Source organism: Liolophura sinensis, chromosome 6, assembly GCF_032854445.1.
Source record: "Liolophura sinensis isolate JHLJ2023 chromosome 6, CUHK_Ljap_v2, whole genome shotgun sequence".
NCBI lineage: Eukaryota > Metazoa > Mollusca > Polyplacophora > Chitonida > Chitonidae > Liolophura > Liolophura sinensis.
This window is the reverse complement of record NC_088300.1, coordinates 29,801,668-29,826,289: the sequence shown is the minus strand read 5'-3', so window position 1 is coordinate 29,826,289 and position 24,622 is coordinate 29,801,668. Positions and strand designations below refer to the sequence as shown.

The following is a 24,622-nucleotide window of genomic DNA, read 5'->3' as shown; positions in this document are numbered from 1 at the left end:
GCACTGTTCATACTCTCGGTGTATGAATATGACTTAGCCATGGTGAATCACGCAGCGTTATTTACATTAGCGGTAGATCTAGGGTCAATCATGGGTCGAGTAACACCTTAGGCCTTAAACGAGGAAGTTATAACTTCAGCATGATGGGTATAGTTGACCCGTATCAGTATCATGGCTCGGGCGTGCGGCTTACTTGCCTTCGGTAAGGCGTCTCAGTAAAGCACCATTAGATAAAAGAGCGGTGGAAATCCATCCTGCAACAAGGAGGTACATTACATACACTCTCCTTCGTCGTCATATTACTGAAAAATTGTTAAGTACGACGTTAAACCCCAAGCGCTCAATTACTCACATTAGGTATCACTATGTATCACTTACAACCAAAAAACAAACCCACACACGCTGTTTATCGTGATATATTTTATTAAACATATATGTAACATAGTTAACAATTGGTGTGGGTGGGAAAATATGAAGGCCGTGCCAAATGTTTGAAGAGGAGCCAGTATAAAAGTGAAAACCGAATACAATCAGTATACATGAGATCACAGTTTGGTTCCAAACTCCATATGTATGAATGTTTTGTCACCTTTAAAGGTTTGTCATTAATTTTGTGCACAGTCCAAATCGCGTAAGATAAACAATGCGTTTCGTACGGATGCATAAAATGTGGCCATGGAAAGGCAATTTCGTGGGTAAAATATCGGTGTTGAATTTAAATCAAAGTTGATACATTTAATTATGTTGATGAGGAACACTTGAACAGTTATCTCTCAACCAAAGTAGAAAGACTTAACAAGCTAACAGCGATCTAGGGGTACACTACAAAGACTTAACAAACTAAAAGGAAACCAGTGTTATACTTAGTAAGACTTTGCAAGCTAACAGGAGGTCAGTGCTACACTCTAAAAGGCTCTACAGGCTAATGAATGTTACACCCAGGTTACACTCAGGCAGACTTAATGATCTGATGGGATCAAAGTCAGTGCTACGCTTTGCAAGACTTAACAAGAGAACAGGAAATCGGTCGTTTAGAAAGACCTAACAAATTTGTAGCATGCCAGTGTTACACTTGGAAAGACGCAACAAACTGACAGCAAACCACTTAGTATATCATCGGATTTTTAGCCCAATTTATTTGCCCAATAGCTGAAGTGTAAATAGGAGATACAATTACATATACAAATGAACAGATTTTAAACAATACACCATTTCCTTCTGAAGAACATTTCTTAAAGGTTTTCACAACTTTAACTTGCATTGATGTATAATTCATTAACACTGACTTGGGCAAGAAAAAATAGAGGACATCAATTCGTGAATAAATAAATGAACACAGCTTTCATTCTTATGAAAACTTCGCATACTTAACTGTTATCTCAATGTCTTAACATAGCCAACTGCGTTCTTACCTAAATACTCTTTTATCACATTTTATTTCCTTTCACCTGCGCACATCAACTTCGTAATCCATTGTTTGTCTGCGAGAGAAAAGGACTTAAATATTTAGGGTTTACATATGGGGTCGAGATAACCGGGTATTCTTGAAGTTGGATGCCTTTGACAACGCCAGGAGTTCATTCTGAAGCGGAAAGCATATTTCATAGTATTACACTCCTGAAACCGACTCGAGACGCTTAATACAGGCGAAAATGAAGACAAACAGCTATACAGACAATAGCATACACCAGCGGTATTGTCCCCATGCAATCAATCTCATGCATATCCAATGAGACAGAAACGTTCAGTAAATCCAGATAAATAAGTTGCAAATTCTGCATATTCTGCGGCAATTATTTTATCTTATGGGCTGAATTATGCAACACAGTCGTATTACCATTCATTAAACCTAGCCTCCATCCTTCCATACTGATATCCTCATTGTGCCGTTTCGCGTATATAAGCTACATGCATCCACACATGATTGATGCCGCATCCCACAGACACTGGCATAGTAGATGTAAACTAATTCTCCCTGAGGGCTTTATGTAACAGGAGAGCCAGTCTAACGGGTGGCTATCAGCAGCTCAAAGGAGGCCTGGCACGCGCTGCGGCCACCCTACATTCAGCAATGAGGAGCCAGGCTCCCGACCTACCTCGTCGCTGTCTTCCTTTCCGGGCGTGTGTCGAGCCCGATGAACTGTTTGTTCAGCTGTTGGATGATGTGGTCTGTTAACGGATCTTCCCTCAGATTCTAGATGTGTAGGTTGCTCATCAGTATGCGGGGTATCATTTATTAGCGTCTCGGCGTTCCGGGAATCGTCTTCCTCTCCGCTGTGCTTGTCCGTTTCCATTTGTTCCTGAATAAAAATTAAATAAGATATCCCAGCATTCCAGGAAGAATTCGTTTTGACCACCGCCAAACACAAGGAGAGGAGGGTATCAGACAAAATCTGTATGCGTCCTCAAACATCCTGAATAACAACTATCTCAGGTGTCTCAGTATTTCAGGAAGAATTCATTCTGATCACCGACAACCACAAGAATCGGAGTGTATTCTGCATGCAAACCTGTAAGTTTGCTGCATAAGTGAACTGTAAATATTCTGACAGTTGATTTATTTTTCCGTAGATCAAGTCTTCGTAATGAAAACTTTGCCCTCAATACGCACGGTTTTACAATTCATCACAACTGTTGGTCATCAAAAAGTTTCAGGTTTCAAATGTTCTTTTTTATGTAATCAAAGGAATGCTTTTGATTATAGAAATAACGGGAAATAAGAGTTATGTTATCTTAAGAAATCTTGGGCCAAATTTATACTCCTTATAACGTTTCTTTCTCAGTCATAGGTATGGAGCCGTGAAAGGGAAATGGCGGTTTTCTTTTTTTAACTGTGCGGTTTTTTTTATCTTTTCCCCTTATGCAATCGGAGTTTTTTGTTTTTTGTTTAAGAAGCCCGCCCGCGGAACAGCGGATAAATCTTACTCTGCTATCACTTTCTGACGGAAGCTGCATCTTTCCCGCTCTCAAAACATTTAAGGGAGTTTCATGGCGATGTACATCCGGCTTTCCATTTTCAACTTCATCTTCCGCTTCCTGTGGTGGTCCATCTTTGAGATCTTGCTCCGCTGGGTATTCCTGTATTTCATCGCTGTCCACACTATCAGTCACCTGACCTATACAGAATCATGCCAGCGTGAAAACAATTTATACTCGCGCAGGTGGCACATGATGGTGACACCAGATGCTGGGATGAACGTCCACTTGGGACCAAATGTCATAGCTGAAGGAGCATCTGTTGCTTATTTTATGACTGAGGATTGTATAATTATTCTGCTTTGAATTAAAGCTGATTTATAAAGTAAAAATTCACCTATCAGTGCGTTTCTCATTTGCCACACTACATCTATGTATATTCCAATAATTGTACATGGCCCTAAAAACATTATCACATAAGATACGAGTAGGTAACAATAGAATATCTAAATTTCAAGTACTTATGCCTTTAAAACAATAACCATATGGAAACAGTATACATTGATTCATCTCTAAGAACAATTTTTCATAATTTAATGTTTTACATTCGTCCCATGTAAGCGTCTTACTTTTGTCACCGTGATAACTAGGTTGTCCGGCTTTCTTTTCGATTTGTTTGGGCATCTGAAATTGGAGGATATAAGAAAACAGTTACTCGAAATTGCACCCACACAGTGTTACATTTCATTAAGGTTCACTTTAGGTATGGACACAAATGGCTTAAAAGGCCTTACATTTAAAAATTTCTTTGTTTGTTCATTTTAATTTTCGTGGTGAGCGAAATCTGCTCCTAACAGTTACCATGTAGCCTAAATGTGGCTGAACCTATAAAAATGTATAAGTCGTTAATCGATGGAAAACCTCGAGATGTTAGATTATTGTGTTCACTAGCATTTACATATACATATATGTATAGTTAATGGTATATTATCGCTAACCGTCTGTTGATATATATATCTACATATGCCAGTTACCACAATGATCGAGAAACACGATGGAACATTGATTCAATTCCAGTCAGATGTAATCAGATCACTATTCCTAGTTTGATGAGACTGTTTAATTGGTTGTGGTTAATATTACCTTCTGAAGTTGAGGGTTTGGGCGCTGGAAGGTTCCCCAAAGCTCTTCAGAGTCGTCTGGGTTTGACACACGGGCTTTTTGTTTGTAAAACTCATCTTGCATTTCTTCCGTTTCGCCTAATTAAAATTAGACATGGACATAATCGTTAGTGGTAATGTTTATCCGCACTTCATGTGCAATGTATTTTGTAAAACATAATCCTTAAAACAAAAAGAGCAAAACTTTTTGGACACATAAACGTATGGTATTAACGAACTGCACATGTAGAGATGAAATGGTAGTAAGCCTACAATAGCGCGAGATTTTCAATTTCTAGGATCAAACATTCAAACTGAATTATTATTTGATTTATACCTTTGAAGATCATACAAACCCCGTCTCGATGAAGTACACAGATCCTTTGTCACCTAGCACATGCAACCCTAAACACCTCCCCATGCGCTTTACTCTCCGTGAGAGAGAAACGTGATAAATGATTGGCCTTACTATCAATAAGTGCCTTGATCAGCTCGGGGTTGTCCCTTAACGTCACGATGATCGTCCTCAGAATCTCCTCTTCTTCAGACATGTCCGAATCTGACAAACCCTCTTCAGTCTGACTCTCCTCGACAACCGCTTTTCCTGTGGAACTCGGCAACACAGCGCTTTCGTTATCAGATGGACTTCCAGTTTCGTTATTAAATGGACTTTTACTTTCATCCTCAGATGGGATTGCATCGGAATTGTCTGCATGCTCGTCTCCTGCCGAATCTTCTGGCGATAAATGTTCCCGTGGAACATTTCCCTCGGATCTCTCTCCATCAGAGTTAAAAGCTTGAGGAGAAGGTAATGAATCTTTTACGAGAGGTTTTATTGCATGAGGTGTCTTGACATTTTCCCGTAACTGTTCCTCCAAAGTCAAACCATTCTAAATGCAAATGAAAAACAAGACAAACTGAGTGAGCAATCATCTGCTAACATATCACATATATCCTACTCTTAGATCAAAATGTGTCTAAAATTACTATCTATGCAATACAGGTCCATCTTTGATATCCATAGTTACTTTAACTCACATACAGCCTTGATTTACAACCTTTCCAGTATCATTTGTACCACAGTTCTGTCAGTCGATGGAATTCAATGGTAATGAAATGAGGCGAATGGTCAGGAGTGCTTTATAGTTTATGAGACAGCGACGAGAATGAACGCATTAGCGCAAATATCCATCCAGATATTCCAGTGGGAGAAAGTCTAAATTGCGATTCAATCGGCATCCCATTAATGGAAAATAGAATTCCACCAGGACTGTTTAAAGGCACCAAAGTTTCGTGTAATACGAAAGGTTTTAGTAAACCTCACGCGACACTGATCCTGCGCGACTCGCAAATAAGATGATGGATTTTTTATCTGATGATAGCTGATGTGTCTCTCTTTGGAGGATAGGATCGCTCTCTATTGGTTCAAAGTGCATTCCTGATAAACTGTATGAGAGCAATTATGAGGACCACCCTCTAAGAAATTCGTTCGTTCCAGTAGGGCCAACTCACAGACACATTAACTGTGCGAAGTCTGGGGCATGACTAAACGAATGGCTTTCCACTGAACCTGGCAAAACAGGACAACTTGTCGTTGCAAGATTCTATTATATGTACATTTAGGTGTCTTATGAGACATTAGTATACCAATAGTCAGCCGCAGTAAACGTTTCAGGTCAATAATTGCCAGACAAGTTAACAACAATGTTCAAGACAAACCACCGAGGAACTGAGGAAGTAATAAATTATAAATGTGTTTTAAATGTATGTATGTGTGCTTGGGGTTCTATGTCGCACTTAACAATTTTTCACCCATATGACGACAAGGAGTCATTAGGTGTGTGTACATATACTGTGTCTTCTTTTGGCAGGGTGAGCCCATGCCGCATAAGTGTTGCCGACCACTGAAATTTCATACCGAGGACACGATACATGACTCCTCACCTAGTCACATTATACTGCCACCGAGCCAACCAGTCTTGTTTCCTTTTTTCTAACCTCTCAGCGCTGAGCGTCAATCGAGGCAGCAACAAATACCATTTAAAGCGTCTTAGGCATGAAATGCGTCATGTGATTATTGAAGTGGAAGGTCCATTTATCGTTTACGATTGGTATACGAATGTCGGACGGTGACGCTTATATCTTGTAAATAGAAGCAGTCAGCATGTGTAATTAGTATCCAAGTGCTAATCCATGACAGTTGTCGTCAAACAAAAATATATGTCAAAACTGCTCTTTGATTGCAATTGCTCAAGTATCTAAGGTGGTGATTCTATTCAACACAATGCACATCCACGCCTAGACACGGGTTAATCCCAAGACATTCTATACATTTAGCCTATATTTACTAACAACTTTTCCTGGTTCCATGGCTGCATGATCAATAATTGTTCCATAAAACATTTTCATTAATAATATCAGTCCGTGCAAGCCCATATGTAAGGTGAAGTGTTCAAGTCGTGACACTCGTTTCTAAAAGAAACATAACTGCCTATTTACCATACAAAGTAACAGGCACACTAAATGTCAACTGCGGGCTTGCATTTTTGTGCACCCAGAAACTCTACCACAGATTAGTGTTCAAGTGCAGCAATGTACTTAGAAACTCGATGTCTGAGTATCTCTGCGTGTTGAACTAGTAATCAGTGTAAACAATGTGTAGACGGTCTAATGATTGATTACAAAGCAGGTAATTATTTAATCCCTTAATACGTTTAGCAGTTCCACCAGTTACAAATGAGCAAAGTATTTGGGAGCTTGCGTGTGAAAATATTGAGTGCAACCAAATGGTCGATGCTGAGTAAGGCAACATGTTATTATTTGTTTTCTGAACAGAGTGTAGCCTTATAGGTCGGTCAAAGTAGGGGCAATAAAAGTTGCTTGTACCAGCATGACAGATAATCAATCAAACTCTGAAGACATTTTGCCATCTGCATGCAAAGGTCTACCTTGTAAATCAATTTAATAACTTCGAGTACTGCATGGGTGGTACTGATGGGCTTCCAGGTACGTCCCAGGTGAGCAGTTGTATGTCCGCAGTAGACAAGGCGTCACATTCACCTGTAACTCTCGTTAATTGCCACATGCACCATGAAACAACGTGCGGTGATTCCGCGGGGAATTAATCAGGCTGAAGAGACTCCAGAAACGGGCTTTGAAGCAATAAAATCAATATGCTAGTAGATAATCCAAGAACAAGCCAAAAGGAAGAAAGACAATGTTATCTTCTCAAGACAATATGAATACAGGTCTACATGCGAACAGACTGGCTACAAAAAGGGCGTTGTAAAAAAAAAATAACATAACAATATAAAGAGGATAATTCTCCTCCTGTGCGTGTATAAAATATGACGGCATGAACAAAAAGATACACATAAATCATCATGCAGGTACAATAATGACACAACAGAAACTCCATCATAGGGATGTAAAGCAGAGACTCAATATGGGAAAGACTTCACAGGAAAAGAACCATCATCTATTTAGTCAAGCTAGATTCAAAAGTCTCCTGCGTTTACCTGACAACTAACTCCTCAACCCATTGATGTCCTCATAAAGATAAAGTAAAGTATCCTACTGGCTACTTTAACTGGAATTAGTTTACTTTAGACCTGACTGTGCCGTAATCAAGGACAACGGACACCGCAGTGCATTACCCAATTATTTACTCTCGAATCCTGAGTGTCGGTGCTGGCTTTAATATTTCTGCAATCAGTTCTTTTTTTTTTTTTTTTTTGATTGGTGTTTTACGCCGTACTCAAGAATATTTCACTTATACGACGGCGGCCAGCATTATGGTGGGTGGAAACCGGGCAGAGCTCGGGGGAAACCCACGACCATCCGCAGGTTGCCGACAGACCTTCCCACGTACGGCTGGAGAGGAAGGCAGCATGAGCTGGTCTTGAACTCACATCGACCACATTGGTGAGAGGCTTCTGGGTCATTACGCTGCGCTAGCGCGCTAACCGACTGAGCCACGGAGGCCCCGCAATCAGTTCTTAAATCAAACATGTTACTAATTCATAGCGTAATGAGTACAACTCTTGTGTTGGTTCCGAATGTGAAGCTATTCGCCGCTGGCTCTTTATAACCACTACAATATCATCAAAAGCCAACAACAAATAATAACAAATACCAGGACTTGCTATATATGAATTTATGTGGCAATTTTCACGATTAGTGGGTATACTTCAAAACCATAGGAGCACGAAAACCATTAGTTAATAACATCTAACGTGCCCATAGAGAATCTATCACCCGGATTATCGTGTAATCTGCCACGGCTTTGATAAATTCCACATCATTGTTACAGTACTTGATGGTGGACCTGGAGGATTACTTTTAATGGACACGGACAGACAAACTATAACAAAGAGCACATACAAGCAGGTGAAATGAAGTGATAGAGATGACAATAAAGCATTTCTGTTGACACAGTTTGGTGGATAGCGAAATTTCCCAAGTTGCGTAGGCGTAGGCCAATAAACAATAAATGTGCAGGGTACCATACCTGCGCTTCGGGGATTTCCTTTGTGATATCACGGGTAGCTCCCTGTTCGCCACCTAGCGGAGCACCTGACGCTGAAACAAAAAACCAACGAAGATGTATCAGTGTACACAGTGTACCAACTGACATTTCATACAAAAGGTTGACGATGCCTGTAGCACTGTTTGTATTGTTCACAAGCATTTTAGTGTTTGGTAAAGCAGTGGTCACAATGGCGGCTTGTTATCCCAGGAGTAAAGTCGCATAGACCTCCCATGAATAAATTAGAAGTTCTCGATAAGCAAAGTTTGGCTTCGGGCAAGCACACTGTAAACAAAGATCAAGGGTAATTTGAAGCGTAGGGTGTACACGATCAATTAAAGCAATACCGATCGACAGCTGGCTAAATACTGGACGCCATTGGGGTTATAAGGTCTGCATCACCGGATATAGTGGTGACTATATATTTGATTTTTTTTATTTCAAGAATAGATTTCCATATCTACAAATGTTTAGTTTCCTTTGGAGATGAAACTGACAGTGAGAAACTGCACACGGTGGCATATAGTCATCTGAAACGTCTCTTGTGTATCCAGTTCATCGCCACTATAGTGTGTCGAATAAGACAAATTAAACCCTAATCTAACTTATACATATACGTCATCAGGATGTCCTCCACCCGTTAACAATGTTATCTTAATGGGCAAGAAGTCTGAGCATTGAAAACTGAACGCGTTTTTCAGTATTTCTTGATTGGTTGAATATGTCCCCGATAAAATATCACTGACTGTACACTTTTAAAACCAAGCATAATGCCAAATTTGCTATCACAATACTGTTGCCAGGGCTATATCTATATTCATCGTAGGACGGATCAGCCTCTCCATACGTTCTTTCACAGGACTGGTTCATTTCGGTCATGTGACTTGACAGTCGTTCTCCGGTCTGACATAACACTCATATTGAGCTCTAAGTTAGTCAGAATTACTCTTCATCGATGCAGCAGTGCGATCTAAAATGACAGTATCGTCAGTGTTGTCGACAATGAACAAGTCGAAAAATAGGATTCAACGGTTTTATCTTCATTTATCCATTAATTTCAGGTTTCGTTTGCAGAAACTTTCAGGACATAAATAACCCAGCTGCATGAAGTCTGTATTTTTCTCATGAAAGGTCATTTAAATAAGACTAATGTTAACATTCATTTCTACCCGTCTCCGAAAGTAAAGTACGCACAACTTAACTGAAGCCTTTCCAGTCATACGGTTTAAAGGTTGTCATACTGTTAGAATTTGTTGAAATGCTTGCTGCCCGTCTTTCATTTCTGATACATGTTTTAGCCACGTATTGATTTTGCGTTCCAACAAGCACAATGACAAAAGGTGATTTCAGTATATTTCCTCTTGGGATATATCTGCAAGTGTCGTAACACGCAGTTACATTAGGTTAGACTATCTGAATCAAGCTTAAAAACGTTTGTGGGTCAGGTCTTTGCAGGTGTTTCAACGTTCATTGTAATAACTTCCCCGCAGCAAGTTAATGTTCTTACAATCTCAGAATCCTCAAGCCTCTGCAATGTAGTCTACACAAACCTTTATGGTAAACCCACATTCATTAGCAACGCTGCTTCCTGACAAGAACAAAACAGGTTCCTGACACCTTCGTGGAGAGTAATCGAACAGTAATGATAAGGCTGACTTCAAACAGCGCTGTAAACAGCCCGAGCTTCGTTTTAGGTCCCTCCGGTATAAAACTTAAGCCGATCATTTCTTGATGAGAAAATAGGGAATGACATTATGGAATTATTGTTTAACAATTTCTCTATTTTTAATGATGAATCCTTCGTTGTTCTTAGCCAATGTTTTGCCAACAAATTAGGACGTTGATCACAAGAAAAATGAACACACTGATTTCCTACATATGAAATAAGATTAATAGTGATAAAAAGCAGTTTGGAAACAGACATTTTAAAACATATATGCCACAGCAGGTAGCTTTATAAATCATTCTCCAAACAGTGTTTTATGCATACTGGAACTCCTTTCAGAGAAATCGCTCCATTCTAATTTGATCCTAAAAAGAAATGATTACAACACAATATTTCCCTTCATATGCACAGGTTAATAATTGCAAACCGTAAGCTTAGTACATTTTCTACAGAAATAACCTGGGTCGTTGGACACTTATAAACGCAAAAGTAAGCATAGTTTTACAAAATTTTCTCTACACAATGTTTCACTGCATGCATTATGTCAGCATAATCAGCACGAGTCACGGGGACACTCTCTCTACAACAGACTCAACATGTTATCATGTTCACTACAAATGACATTTGACAAAGGCATGGTGTTTCCATTATATATGTAATCGTTCTTGGTTAAGACGAAACGGTGTCCCGGAACTTTATAATGGAACTACTGGCCGTGAGTTCACAAGGCGATCAAAGAGCGAAAAGCACGTAACTGTCGTGATGACGCAATACCTGCTGCACTGGCCGGAATGGTTGTTGGTTACACCTAACAGCACGTGCGCTTTGAATAACTGGTCCCACAGATTTACTACTATGTTTACCGGATGTTGTCAGATAGAGGCCTTACCTTATAAGCTATTCGTCATTTAGTTCTGTCACAGGCTTTTAGATGCATTAGTTGTTGGAAGCTCCATGATAAAAACAACGTTAATATCAGCCAGTACAGAAATGCTGAACGTTCTGTTAGAGGCACTTACATAAACAGTCTGAAAAAATCTTTCGTTTGATGTAATGCTGTCGAAGAAGCCCGTTCTTTACTAATATGACCACACACACCACATTTTTCATATTTTAGGACATCACTTAAATTTGTATTTGAAGCCCAACACTTTGGTAACTTTGTGTTATAAATCGAAACAACTGAGACAAAAATTCTCCAGCACTGAACTTACAAAAAAGAGTTGCATAGGAAACAAAATGTAAGCTATATATCTAGCTCATGTTCACCTCCGTGCTCAAGAAACCAACAAGCCAGTGCAGTTTTTCATCCATTATCATTTTATAGCAACGGCTAGAGCACAAAACATTTCAGGTGATTTATGGATCAGTATACACGGTAGCTTACAGAAATCTCACTAATCACACCCGAGAGTACGTTGAACGAAGCCTCGTCGCCGTGTTTCAGACTGAAAGCCCATGTGGCCCTGGCAGTACATTCAATTATTAAGCAGGCCCAAGTTTACAGTGCCGTACACATTCAGGTTAAGCCGGAATAGGCTGGAGCCTACCATAGAGAATGGTCCTCTCTCCATACGGTTTACTCTCTACTGTCGCTAGATCTATGACAATCACCAACACACAATCACGTCTGAAATTTTATGGTTAGATGGGTTGCTTTATATTTGTCACGTATATATAGGCTCTAAAACTGCATTAGCGCATTGCCATTGGTGGCAAAGGCTAAAAGTATTTATGCCCGCAACGCAGAGAATGGAATTTCAACATGATTCAATTAGCACAGAAGCCGTCGCCCGGGAATCTCATACATTGCACGCACTGGACGGCTGTCACGTTATTTTCCATCTGCTAATTAAAGAAATTTTGCCAAAGGAATGTCGACAGAGAAAAAGTGCTCTTTAGTTGACTTTCACTCGCAAATTCTAAATGCTTTCCCATTAAATTAGCGGACAGATTCTGACAATTGCTGACATATCGACCTTGGTTTCTGTTCACACGTTTTTTAAACTTTTTGTTCTTATATAGACTCCTATTATTTATCAACCCTTTACACTTCATCCTCTCTTGCCCACTGCCTCGCAACAACTGTTTACTTTGCGTTCCCTTTTTAAATTTAGTTTTTTGTCTGATCAAACTGTTATTTACTGTAATGTATAAATACTGCTTTCCGGTGTGACAGCCAGCTGCTTGAGAAAGATGTTATAGCCTTGGCATGATACGCAAGACAAGGCATAGCGCTACTGTGAAATACAAGAGCTTTGTTACTCATAAAAATATACCGATGTGCTGATTTGATCTCAGTTAAAATCGAGACACCATGATCGATTCCACAGTGAATGCACATAGGAAAACTGCCACTTTCTGAGTTATATGTAGATTTGTGTAAAGCGTTTGTCTACTAGGAATGTCCACTGGTAGCTAATGACCATGCTACATGGATTCCTACAACGGCGCCAGGACAGAGTATCATATATGTGAATCTTGATACCATCAGAACAACCGATATCACCCAATGCACTGATGTCCATGCTTAACAAACTACGAGCCAGTCTAATCCCTGCCAAGCCACGGCAAACGGCGGATTTAATATGGAATAATACATCATGGCCCATAAAGCCATGAATGACGGGGTAAGATCAATCATTTATTCTGCAGCAAATTGCTCTGATAAACATAGACTGACCAAAAAAAGAGTTTACAGCACATTTGAAAGAAGAACGGAAATTTGTTGATCCGCTGACGGCATTTTGATTACAAAATCATCAAAACAAAACAGGACGCAAGAACGGGTTGACGAAAGTGGGACTAGACACAACCATGACGTGCCTCTGGTTTTACTGGTGTTTAAGAAGCTATAATTTATGATAATGCAGGCAGGATAGAGGGTTGTGTTAAATACATCAGTTTCTTATAGTTATTTAAATTGTTCAGAATATTGTTTAACGTCATACTCAGCTAATGTGAATATTGTTTAAACGCCATACTCAGCCAATGTGAATATTGTTTAAACGCCATACTCAGCCAATGTGAACATTGTTCATACGCCATACTCAGACAATGTGAATATTATTTAAACCCCATACTCAGCCAATATTGTTTATACGCAATACGCAGCCAGTGTGAATATTGTTTAACGCCATTCTCACCCAATGTGAATATATTTTAACACCATACTCATCCAATGTGAATATAGTTTAAGGCCATACTCATCCAGTGAGAATATATTTACAGTATTATAGAAAATATTACAGGAAAATGGCAAACGCCAGCGTCAAGATAAAACTTAATTCAACCTGTACCTATAGTAAATCGCCCAAATCTGCTTTACAAAGCAACAAATTTACCCAAATGCTCAGGACAGCCTAGTGAATTGAGGCTTAAGTGTCGGATTCACACAAGAACACGGAAATTTATGTCCCATGATTCCTTGGTATCGGGTTGTCTATTTTTAGCAACCTCGCTCCAGTAGCTATCCAGATTTGAAGGAAGAGACACGCGAACTACCTTATAAATTCTATCCTCTTCAACGAACTAAGTTACAAAGGAATCGTCATGAGCTAAAAACATTGGGGTTATTACTGCTTTCTGAACCATGAAAGCGATGTCCAGGTTACAGAACACCAAAATGTTATGGACGAGAGAGGTGGTTATCTAGCCGAGGTAAGGCTAATGTATTTATTTTCGCCCTTTTCAGACGTAAATGAATAAATAATAAATAGTCAGACAAGATGTGATATAGTGAATACCAAACTGCTTGGAATTCTGCGTAATCATAAATTTTCCATATAATATATACAACTATATGGAGAGATGCATAGATATGTTTCACTCCAGCATCAACTTTTGTTTGTGTTGAGCATGGACGATTTTGTCTATCGCGATTGACACAGGAATCACATAACAAATTTACATCAGGGCTGGGGAGCCTCATTTTAAGGGTGGGGTCAAACACTATTGCTTGAGGTTTACGTGTACATGATATTTGTCATGATACCTGCTCTACCGTTAAAAGCATTGACGATCCGTCTACGCCTGCAGGGTAATGATCTGGGAAACCTGATCAAACCAGTTATTGATTCATTACAACGTTTATATCACCTGGTGTACATCTTGTCCTTTTCCCAGTCTGACCCATTGTCTAGTAGTTAGGCCTACTAATGCCACGAGAACTTGGAAGTCAAGAAACTTCTTTAGTCATGTACGGTAGATAGCTAGAACACTGACCTGTGGTCTTTCGAGTTTTACAGACGCTAAGGTCTAATATTCACCAATGTCGAAAGCAGAGGTCAGTACTATTCCTGATGATGTGCAAAACTTTATCTGGGCAGAATAATTGTTTGATTGTTTTATTATATAATTTTTTCCAAATTTTCGACAATTGTCCGTCACTTTGACAACTCAAACATGTTTCAACTCTTCACTTCCAGACGACATTAACAGTGCTACCATCATGTATGACACTGTAGTAGTGACAAAATGCTGATTGGCTACAATTTCTGCAGAGATCGCTGTCGCGTATTATCACACACAAACAGACTGCCTCAGCATGTAGGTTAATATAATGATATGCAACACAATCCAAGACCCCGAAAATCGACGAATCGGGTTGTATTCTTTTTGGACAATCAGCTTGAAATGTGCGCAGCTTCCAAAAATATAAATGGTAAATGTATCCTCTCTAGCATAGTTAATCGTGCAGGGATAGCCAAACTGTAGCTATGCTCGATCACCATTAAATAATGTATCTGATGCGTACAACACAATGAGTTAGGTCCCGCAAAATGGGTTATGGCATTGCAAATGGTGTTAGGTATCTGTAAACTGAGTTAGACCATAGCATAGTGAGTTAGGTCCCTGTAAAGTAAGGCTGAGTTAGGGAATCTCAAAATGAGTCAGGGCATTGCACAGTGAGTTAGGTCCCTGTACAATACGGCTGAGACAGGAATTCTCAAAGTCAGGCAGGGCATTCCATGTTGCGTTACATCCCTTTAAAGTAAGGCTGAGTTAGGAAATCTCAAAGTGAGTCAGGGCATTGCACAGTGAGTTAGGTCACTGTAAAGTAAGGCTGAGTCAGAAAATCTCAAAGTGAGTCAGGACAATCTTCAGCGGTCAAATGGGATTTTCCCGGAGATATCATGCAGTGGGAATTTGATTAAACTGTTGCTTGCCTTCGCCATAAACCTAACTGCCGTCATATCTGTGAGATATAGCTGGTGTGAACCGCACAAAATTACAGTCAAATGGACAAATAACATAAATTCAACCCAAGTATCGACAGGTTTATGCTGCGACTGGTCACCCTTATCTGGTGAAATATAACAACTTGACACATTAACAACATGATAAAATGTGACTGGTCACGCATAACTGATCAAAGACGATAAGTGTTTTATTTTAATAGTTAACCATAGCGAACAGGTTTACTTATATACTATAAGGTCGTATGCTCTGTGGATTAATGTCTCGTTAAAGGAGAAAAGAAATGGCAATTTGTGATGTTTATGTGTGTAGGCGATGTTAGAATTCCGGGCAAACCTATGCTATGAGAGAGACGAGATGACACTCGAAATCCTGGGCTCAGATATTTTCCCAGGGATATCGTCGATGTCCCGGAAGACCCTAATACGTACGCATAAACAAACGCAGTTCAACGAGATACGATCGACATGAGCTGCCGGTCGAAGCACCGTAATCCCCACAACCATTGTCCTACTCCCCACGCTGGTTTTACATCTCCGCCACCGCTGGACACCATGGTTGACCTTTCGATTTCAACACGCGTACTCTTAACCGCGTCACTATATTGGACTTAAAATCCTTGCCCGGACTTACTATCATGTCATGAATAACAACTTTAAAGTATATGGCGACTAGGCTCTATTTACCTTTGGTAAAAGGGAACTATTGTTACATAAACGCATAACAGGAAAAAAGTTTAACAAAGATATTTCTCAGATGTCGACATGACATCTGAGTCAAAGGTTCACTCCAACTGGGCGTTGATCAAGATTTAAGTCACATATGGTGGATATGATGTAAAATGAGAACAGGAAGTGGAATGTGTGCGGTTGAGGAGTTTGAGGGAAGACTGGAAATATAATATAATATCCAATAAGCTATAAATGGCTGTCTGCCTGAGTCTTCAGCGTTTACTAACGGTGCTTTCATTCAAATAATAGTTATGATCTTACTGTTCGTCTCCTTAGCACATGTCATGCAAACAACCCAAAGATTATGTGTTTTATTTATAGCATACAAACACATGATCCTCAATCGTTTCCTTTTACTTCAAATAAAGGGGGTTAATAACTCGGCCAAGAAACTTTATTCCCCAGCATGCAGGAAATTAAGCAAGGGGCGCTTTATATATATACACCGAAGATGCAATTATTGAAAACAGGAATCGATTCTTGACAAGAGTTTCGATATATATTAGCTTATAGGTTGTATCAGCAAGTAGACTTTATAGAGGATATCAAGGGAAGGTAGCATTATACAAACTGACCACATTTTCGCATTATGACAATTTTGTGGTTTTGTGTTTAGAGTACATGTACTGTTTAAATGTATAAGCTCCTGGAACAGTATTTGATCCCAAGTATTGCATCAAAGAAACAGGTCAAGCAGTAAAATTCGTCCTCAATGAAGACTGTATACTTTGACCATGCGGTTACAAGTTTAAATCCACCACTTGTTGGTTTGCCTGCAGCGTGAAGTCAGGGGCGTTGTTGTGAACGTGTCAAAGGGCGGTGGTTTCAGATTCAGTATCTGCATTTGTAAAAAAAAAAAAAGCGTGTCAGGTCAAGACTGTAACGAAGAAGTCGTTGTGCTTACTTTGTCAACGTGAAAAAAGTTCTTGAGGTTCCTAGCTCATGCGCCAAAGGCCCTGGTAGACATTTATGCGCATACAGACATTATTCGTCAACACACTATTACCAGGGCCATCACTGAGTTTCTGTTCCATCAATTAGTCAGGGAGCAGTGTGGAGAACACCGTGACATTATATCTGATCATATCAGATTGCCGGTCATGACGATAGCCATATAACCGACCATCGCCCTGTAATTATGTAGGCTTGGTGTAAACCAACTGTATATCAGACGTATACAGACATAACGAGAAAGCCCCATAACAAAATGAGCGCTATTAAAGAGTTAAAAAGCCGAGAGAGAACGCTTGGTAATGTAGTTCTGGACATTAAGTCAACACTGTAAGTGAAGTGTAAAAACAGAGAGTTTAACATATATCAAGCAAAGACCAAAAATCTGTCCAAAAGTATTCATTAGCAACGTTTCATAAGGCAAATAAGGATTTTATAATTCTATTACAGCGTGTTAATGACAACGGAACACAGTCTCAATATAATCGGCACGATATCCGATGATGAATTTATACAGTATCTATATACCTTCTCCTATAAGGTGTTAATGACAACGAAAGACAGTCTTCATATAGTGGACACGATGCCCTGTTATGTATGCATATACAGTACCTATACCTTCTATTAGAGGCCTCCGTGGCTCAGTTGGTTAGCGCGCTAGCACAGCGTAATGACCAATGCGGTCGCTGTGAGTTCAAGTCCAGCTCATCCTGGCTTCCTCTCCGTAAGTGGGAAGATTTTCCAGCAACCTACGGATGGTCGTGGGTTTCCCCCGGGCTGTGCCCGGTTTCCTCCCACCATAATGCTGGCCGCCGTCGTATAAGTAAAATATTCTTGAGTACTGCGTAAAACACCAATCAAATAAATAAATAAATATACCTTCTATTATACCGTGTTAATGACAACAGAAGACAGTCTCGATATAATAAGCACGACGGTCGGTGGTGTATACACAGAATACCTATACCTTCTTATTATAACGTGTTAATGACAACTAAAGACCAGCTCGATACAATCGGCATGATGCCCGATGGTGCATACACGTAATACCTATTCTGTTATAACGTGTTAATGAGATGCCCTATGATGCATTTATAAGGTACCTATACATTTGTTCATTTGTTTTCATTTTATTGGCGCGCGTCGTACTCATGAATATCTAAACAAAACAATTATACCACCACTTCCTGAGAGGTATATGATGCTGTCTCCTGATGCTGATAGATACTTAGGGAGAAAATGTAGCAAATGCATCCAGAAATTGGTGGCTTGCCTGTTCCCCCTCACCCGTAATCCCGTTTGTTGTTGTACAGGTGAAATGTGTTAGGTATTGTTTACTGGCTTATGATATATAACTTAACGTTCCAGGCACAAATGAAAAAAAAAAACAAATATATATCAAATCAATGTTAATGAAATCTCGTGTATGTTTGTTCATCATCGCGCTCATAGAGCGTGTCATGATGTTACAGTTACATTTGTGACGCTAGTGTAACACTATCGCACCCATGTTAATTACCGTGGGCAACTTTTCTCTCCAAGCTCTGACAAATGGTCGTCATGGTTACGCGGGGCAATTCTTATTATATTAATAATTTCCCATCTGTCGGTTTCCGGTGTTGGAAATTACAAAGTTGTTAATACCCAGGACACCATTTATATTCTATCACAGCGACACCCCCCTCTATCTAAATTACAGATGTACACCTGCAATCATTCTAGACCCGGCAAATTTGAGGAATTATATTTTGAATTGAAGGCCGTATGCTACAACTGTCCAAATAGAGACAGAGGTTAATAGATCTTGGCTTCAAACTATTGTTGTCAGACGGCATCCTGTCAAACATAATACAGAGCACGCGATACGGGAGTCGTACAGGCTTTAAACATGAAGTGTGGCACAAGGCTTTTAACTTAACTTTTCACATGCGACTTTTTCATCATTTTTTATTTCGGTTTATACTGAAGAAGCCGTGGGCTACATGGTTAGTTGAGAACGACAAGAACACATCTTTCTTACTTGCTAAATGGACACCTAAAGAAAGAAGAGTTGCATTTCCCTCACCCTGTATCTGACAAGGCTTTGATTACCCCTCGCTCACACTTCCGGATAAAAAAGCCAGAAATACAACAGCCTTTACCATTTCTTTGAACTACGGAAAACATATCACCTGATCTTTTTCTGGGATTGGATTTAGATTTGGTCCCCTATAGGATCTGTTCTAGAGGCAATTTGTTTGCATTTTTATGATTTAATTATGTTTGTTGGTCTTTTTTTCTGTTCACTATAGTGCTGCTTTTGGAGAGTAAAGTTTCATAAAAAAAACACTTGTCTGCAACATTTTAGTCCGAGTAAATTAGGCTGATTTTTCTGGATATTTTGTTATTTGTTATTTATTCCATAACATATGTACCCGACTGTGAAATTCATACTCTTGTCTGTCCATTTGTTACCCCATGCAATACGCAAAAAATGTATAAAACACTCTCATAATGAAAGAAAAAAATGAAATACTACACAAGGAAGAAATACAGGTTCCAAATCAGCCTTTCGTGGATTCGATAAAAATGTAGCAATTACAAGCATAGTCACAAATGGATGGGGTTTATTAACTCATTAAAAACAGGACAACAAACGTAGTTACGACGACAATCAATGGATGACCTTTACGTAAACGTGCCAGAAATACATAGATGCCCAAAGACTATACCAACAGATTGTTCCCTATCTATCTCTTTCGTGTTATTAAGGAATTTTTAAGGCAATAAAATTTTATTATCGCCATTTTATATATCGTCTAGTGCTGTGTTTTGGGCCTATTTATTCACAGAGTACTAATTGCATTGTCGACCGCAATTCCATTATTGAACATTAGGTTTGAGTGCAAGGCTTATGAATATATAGTTCGCTAAATGTTTAACAGTGTTTCTTAAATTCTACTCTCAAAACTACTGTTTACGAGTAATACACATGTATTGTGACAAAAGGCACATCCCCAAAAAATGCCTCTACCAGCAGTACACAAATTATGTAATGCTTGTGACAGGGGCCCAATTACTTGTGTCAGTGGATATAAATGTCATTTTGGATGCGTAAAATTTGTTCAACTGGAAAGCTCATCTGCTAGATGTAGTGTGATGGAAACCATGCAGTTAATGAGTTCATCCCATAAACACTTAACACATTCGTCTATGCCGTAGAAAACAATAGATGAAGTAAGCCGGACCCATCTAAGAACGACAATGTGTTTATTGGTACCTAGAAATTGGTCTGCCCATGGCAATGCTTATATTGTACAAGCCCCGTAACATAATGGTTTCATGCCAGAATAGAGATCTGCCATTTGTTTCACTCTTCTCAGCTCAGCTTTCAGAAATACAGATCTGGGCACAGTTTCACAAAGCATTTGTCGTGCGATATTTTGTACGTCACTGTTACCGTACTATTGCCCTATATGTGAGATTATAGTACATGTACATCTTTGTGAAACTGGGCCTTGTACTCTTCCATTCATTAACCTGGAACTCGAATTTTTTTCTGTTTTGGAGAGTTCTCTTCTCAACATGGTCATAGTTCTACGTTACAAAAAACACATAACATCATACATACGTCCAACTATAATAGTAGTTCTGGCTTTATATCACTTACTGAATAATATAATATTGATAATACTGATAATATAATACAATAGATATAATATAATAATGTCACAATCTGGATTGAAACCGAGAATATTGCACCATTAAAAGGGTTACTGACAATTTGTTAGTCCGTCTTAATTTATGAAACACCCGTCGATCGCCAGTACATCTTGCCAGTATCAAGTTAGGCATTGACATTTTCACTTAATTCAAGTCTTTGAGCTGACTGTCAACGTTAACCGTGTAAACTTAAAAGTCATTATACAAATTTATCAGTTCGTCTAAACTGATTTTCTGCTTGGAAACCATTTAAGTGCAACACTATAAAACAAGTGTGCGGAGGAAACAGGCCTCGCGGACTCAGTGTTCGCCAGAAGCAAACGTTTTATATGCGTAAACATGTAATTACAGACATTTAAATAAAACCACTGGCATCTGATCGTGTACATAGCCGGTAGAGAACAACTGTATAAAGGTTGGCACTGACATTTTAACACAAATCAAGTTTTTATTCTAAAAGTAACAGTGGGTATATGCCTAAGTGCAATTAATGTAATCAGCAACAAATGTAAACCAAATAAAGTAACTTGGGAGACAGAATGAAAAGTTGAAATACAAACACAACACATGGGCAATTTTGTGTCCGTTTATCCAGAACAGGCATTATCAACGTAGATAGCAAGTCCAGCTCAAGTCAGTGTAAATCTGTATATTGTCTACTTTGTGTCAATTTCACAATCATACTCCATTTTATTATGAGGGAAAACAATTCAGAGGTGAAAATTATCATCACATCTCTTAATTACAACGTCTGTTTCCCCAGAACAGCCTTGTCAGTGATCAAATATAACACAACGCAAAAGTTTCAAAATATAGTAAATGAAATAAATAAATCTAGATAAAATCGAAGCGAATATAGGTACAATAATTTGTTTTCCTTGATTGTGAAATGCGCCTTGCATTTGGGAGTTTTTGTGAGAAAACTGTTTCATAGTTGTACTTCAATAGCATTGTACAATACGTGTAAGTACATACACGACAAATTGCCAGTAGCACTCATACGTTAACGTCGCTAAACTGCATGGCTGTAGGTATGTTGGGCGAATGTAATGGTTATAACCTATAATCCATTTGCAGGGTTGTGTATGACTCGCTTCATACAACAATGGAAGTCAACCAATTTCACGCGTCTAATATCATGAAATATTTAATGTTGGTTCTCATTCTCACCACTGAATTATTTAACGTGTCATAACGGGGGTCACCATATATCACACCTATACACCTATATGGTATACAATTTTGTGACAAAATCAAATGTTCCAAAACGGACATAAGCAATACCATAAAAAGAGTTGTTTATCTTTGATCAATGGGTTTGAAACCCTTAAATAGCCGGTGAAATATTATTCACTTCCAGCTAATAAAATATTTATATCCTCCGCCATGGTATATAATAATGTTATTATACCTTGGCCGACTAAATGTATAACATACATATATTGTTGAATTGATATATTTTACTTACGTTACTGGTGTAGTTCCATACAAATTATACGCATGTTCCAGAACTACCATTTTTACCTCAAAACGAAGAAGTAAAACGAATTATGAATGAGTTATTTTGCAAGAATTTTCCCATAAACATGTGTAAAAAGGATTAGAGTATTTCGGCTTTACGTCCTCCAAGACGTTTACTGAGTGGAAAACTGAAGAAACAATCTCTGTTCAAAAAAATTTAAGCTTACCTTGATATGTAAGAGAAACTACGATGCAGCCGAATAATGCGAGACTTTGCATTTTGGCAGTTTCGAAGGTAGCTCGGCGACACTGGATCTATTCAGGTAGGGTAGCCGTGGAATTGCGTGGAATCTCAAGCCAAGCTCTCATATAACACAGGCTGGAAGTGTTGTGCTGAGCTCTGACTAAACTCAGATGGTCCGGCAAGTGTTAGCGTCGTACCCGTACTAAATCCAGTCCACGAGCCAAGAAGATGAAAGTAGCCGGACGAGTCCATTCCAAGGTGTTTGTCGGCGATTAGGCCGTCGTAGATTGCGACTTTTGACGACAAATTGACGACGATTTAGTCTCTGCAATAGATTTGTGTGGTGTTCGATTGAAATTTAAAAAGTAAGGTAGAACAGAATCGTTAATTGGGAGAAAAAGATGTAGAATGGCATCGTTTATAGGCATATTGTACGAAGCATCCTTCTAACACACCCAGGAATCGATCAGTCTGTCCGTTCTATGGACGGTAGAGTGACGTCACAAAATCGATGCACGATGTCGCCATAGAAACGAGAGGCGGGTCGCCAGCCGCCGCCATCATCGGACAGAGCCGTCTTGAAAATTAGAAATCAATACCCCGATCGCATAACAGGTCGATGGACAAAGGCGTTATTTAACAACAGCAACATGCAGCGGAGAAGATCGAATTATAGAGACTTACATCCTATTGTGTGAGGGCTGATATTGTCCATTTATCAACCTACAAAGAATTGGTTTACAGATGAATACGACCATGCCGAGATCTGGTCATCCTTGGATAATCGGCTCAGAACCTTGGAAGTTTCAGTAAAATTCCGAGAATAAATTCAGCGTAATCACGATGAAGCCGCCGAACTGTTCGCGATAACAGTATTCAGCTCAAATTTCACCTTTTTCATTCGGAACACTAAAAAGTCATCTCAAAAAAGACAATGGTTTAAAAATTGCTAAGCTTGTTTACAATACAAATTATAGATCAGTTAATTTCGACTAAACAATTAATCATTGGTATTGTGTTTTTTTTTAATTCCCCTTATGTCTAGGTAACGTGCATATAAATATTTTTTTCTTCAACACCTGTATTGCGATAAAGTGAACAGAATCACTTAAATAGGCGTGTGCTTTTTAGTTTCTGTCACAGCTCACAGCTGATAGTACGATAATATCCATTACACACGTTATATTTATTGTTCTGTCTTTAGGTAATATGTAACATGAGCCACTCGCAGTCTCTTGCGCACCACTTGGAGGTTGGACCCCAGCCTGAGACAGGGGATTCCTTGATTCTCGCACACTAATTATTCGTGGAGCCTTAGAGACAAAAAATGACTAACAACGTTTGGCTTTCACGCTCGTTTGCGTGAATACAGTCATATTGGCTTCCTTTCCGGCCATACGGCACCCTGCTGATGGCCATGCCCCCCCCCCCCCCCCCCCCCCCCAACAAACACACACCTCCCGGCCTTTGTCCGGTTTCCTTCCACTATAATGCTGGCTGTTGTCGTATAAGTGGGTAAACAAATAAATCTTTCAAGACCGCTTGTCTTCCACCAGTATGGCGCGCATAGCTATGTAGCTCAGGCGCTGGAAAGTTAGTCAGTAACTTCCTGATTTATTGTATTTTGTGGGTGATTTTCGCCGCACCAAGAATATTTCCCTTATACGACGGCGACAGTAACTTACTGAAGCAAACGCCGGTATCCTTCATAAATAAAACTGACCACATGTGTATTGTATAAGTGACAAATTCTTGAGTACATGGCATTAAACACCAATCAAATAAGTAAATAAATAAATAAACCATACAGGCATTATCTACCAAATTTATTAAACACGCTCATCTAAAACCATTTTCTTATTCTCATTATTCGTAAGCTCCCGGTGAAATCGAAAATAAAGCAGCACATCATAAATTAAACATTCCTCCTGTTTAATAGACAGAAACCTCGCAGGGCTGTTTTTGGATATTACAGTTTAAAAATACAAATCTTGTTATGTCAACGAGGACTCAGTCCTCTCCACATTGATTAAGTCCTCTTTACAATGGTTTCATAAAACAGAA

The 24,622-nt window shown here is 39.2% G+C and overlaps 1 protein-coding gene across 1 annotated transcript; it reads right to left on the bottom strand.

The window, feature by feature from the left end:
• Positions 1–414: 414 nt before the first annotated feature.
• On the bottom strand, positions 415–22,716 carry LOC135468733 (uncharacterized). Its single transcript, XM_064747132.1, has 8 exons — positions 22,542–22,716; positions 8,587–8,657; positions 4,546–4,966; positions 4,060–4,175; positions 3,546–3,600; positions 2,926–3,116; positions 2,097–2,300; positions 415–1,582 (listed from the first exon to the last, which is right to left on the bottom strand). Exons 1-8 carry the CDS (start codon positions 22,591–22,593, stop codon positions 1,514–1,516), a joined length of 1,179 nt encoding a protein of 392 aa, XP_064603202.1. The 5' UTR covers positions 22,594–22,716; the 3' UTR covers positions 415–1,513.
• Positions 22,717–24,622: the final 1,906 nt, after the last annotated feature.

What these genes read in the sequence shown, in the direction of transcription:
- LOC135468733 (XM_064747132.1), bottom strand. Translation starts at nt 22,593, where the DNA reads ATGCAAAGTCTCGCATTATTCGGCTGCATCGTAGTTTCTCTTACATAT. An exon ending in AGGAAATCCCCGAAGCGCAG is followed by an intron (nt 4,967 to 8,586) that starts GTATGGTACCCT and finishes ATTTGCATTTAG; the next exon opens with AATGGTTTGACTTTGGAGGA. An exon ending in GATCAAGGCACTTATTGATA is followed by an intron (nt 4,176 to 4,545) that starts GTAAGGCCAATC and finishes AATTTTAATTAG; the next exon opens with GCGAAACGGAAGAAATGCAA.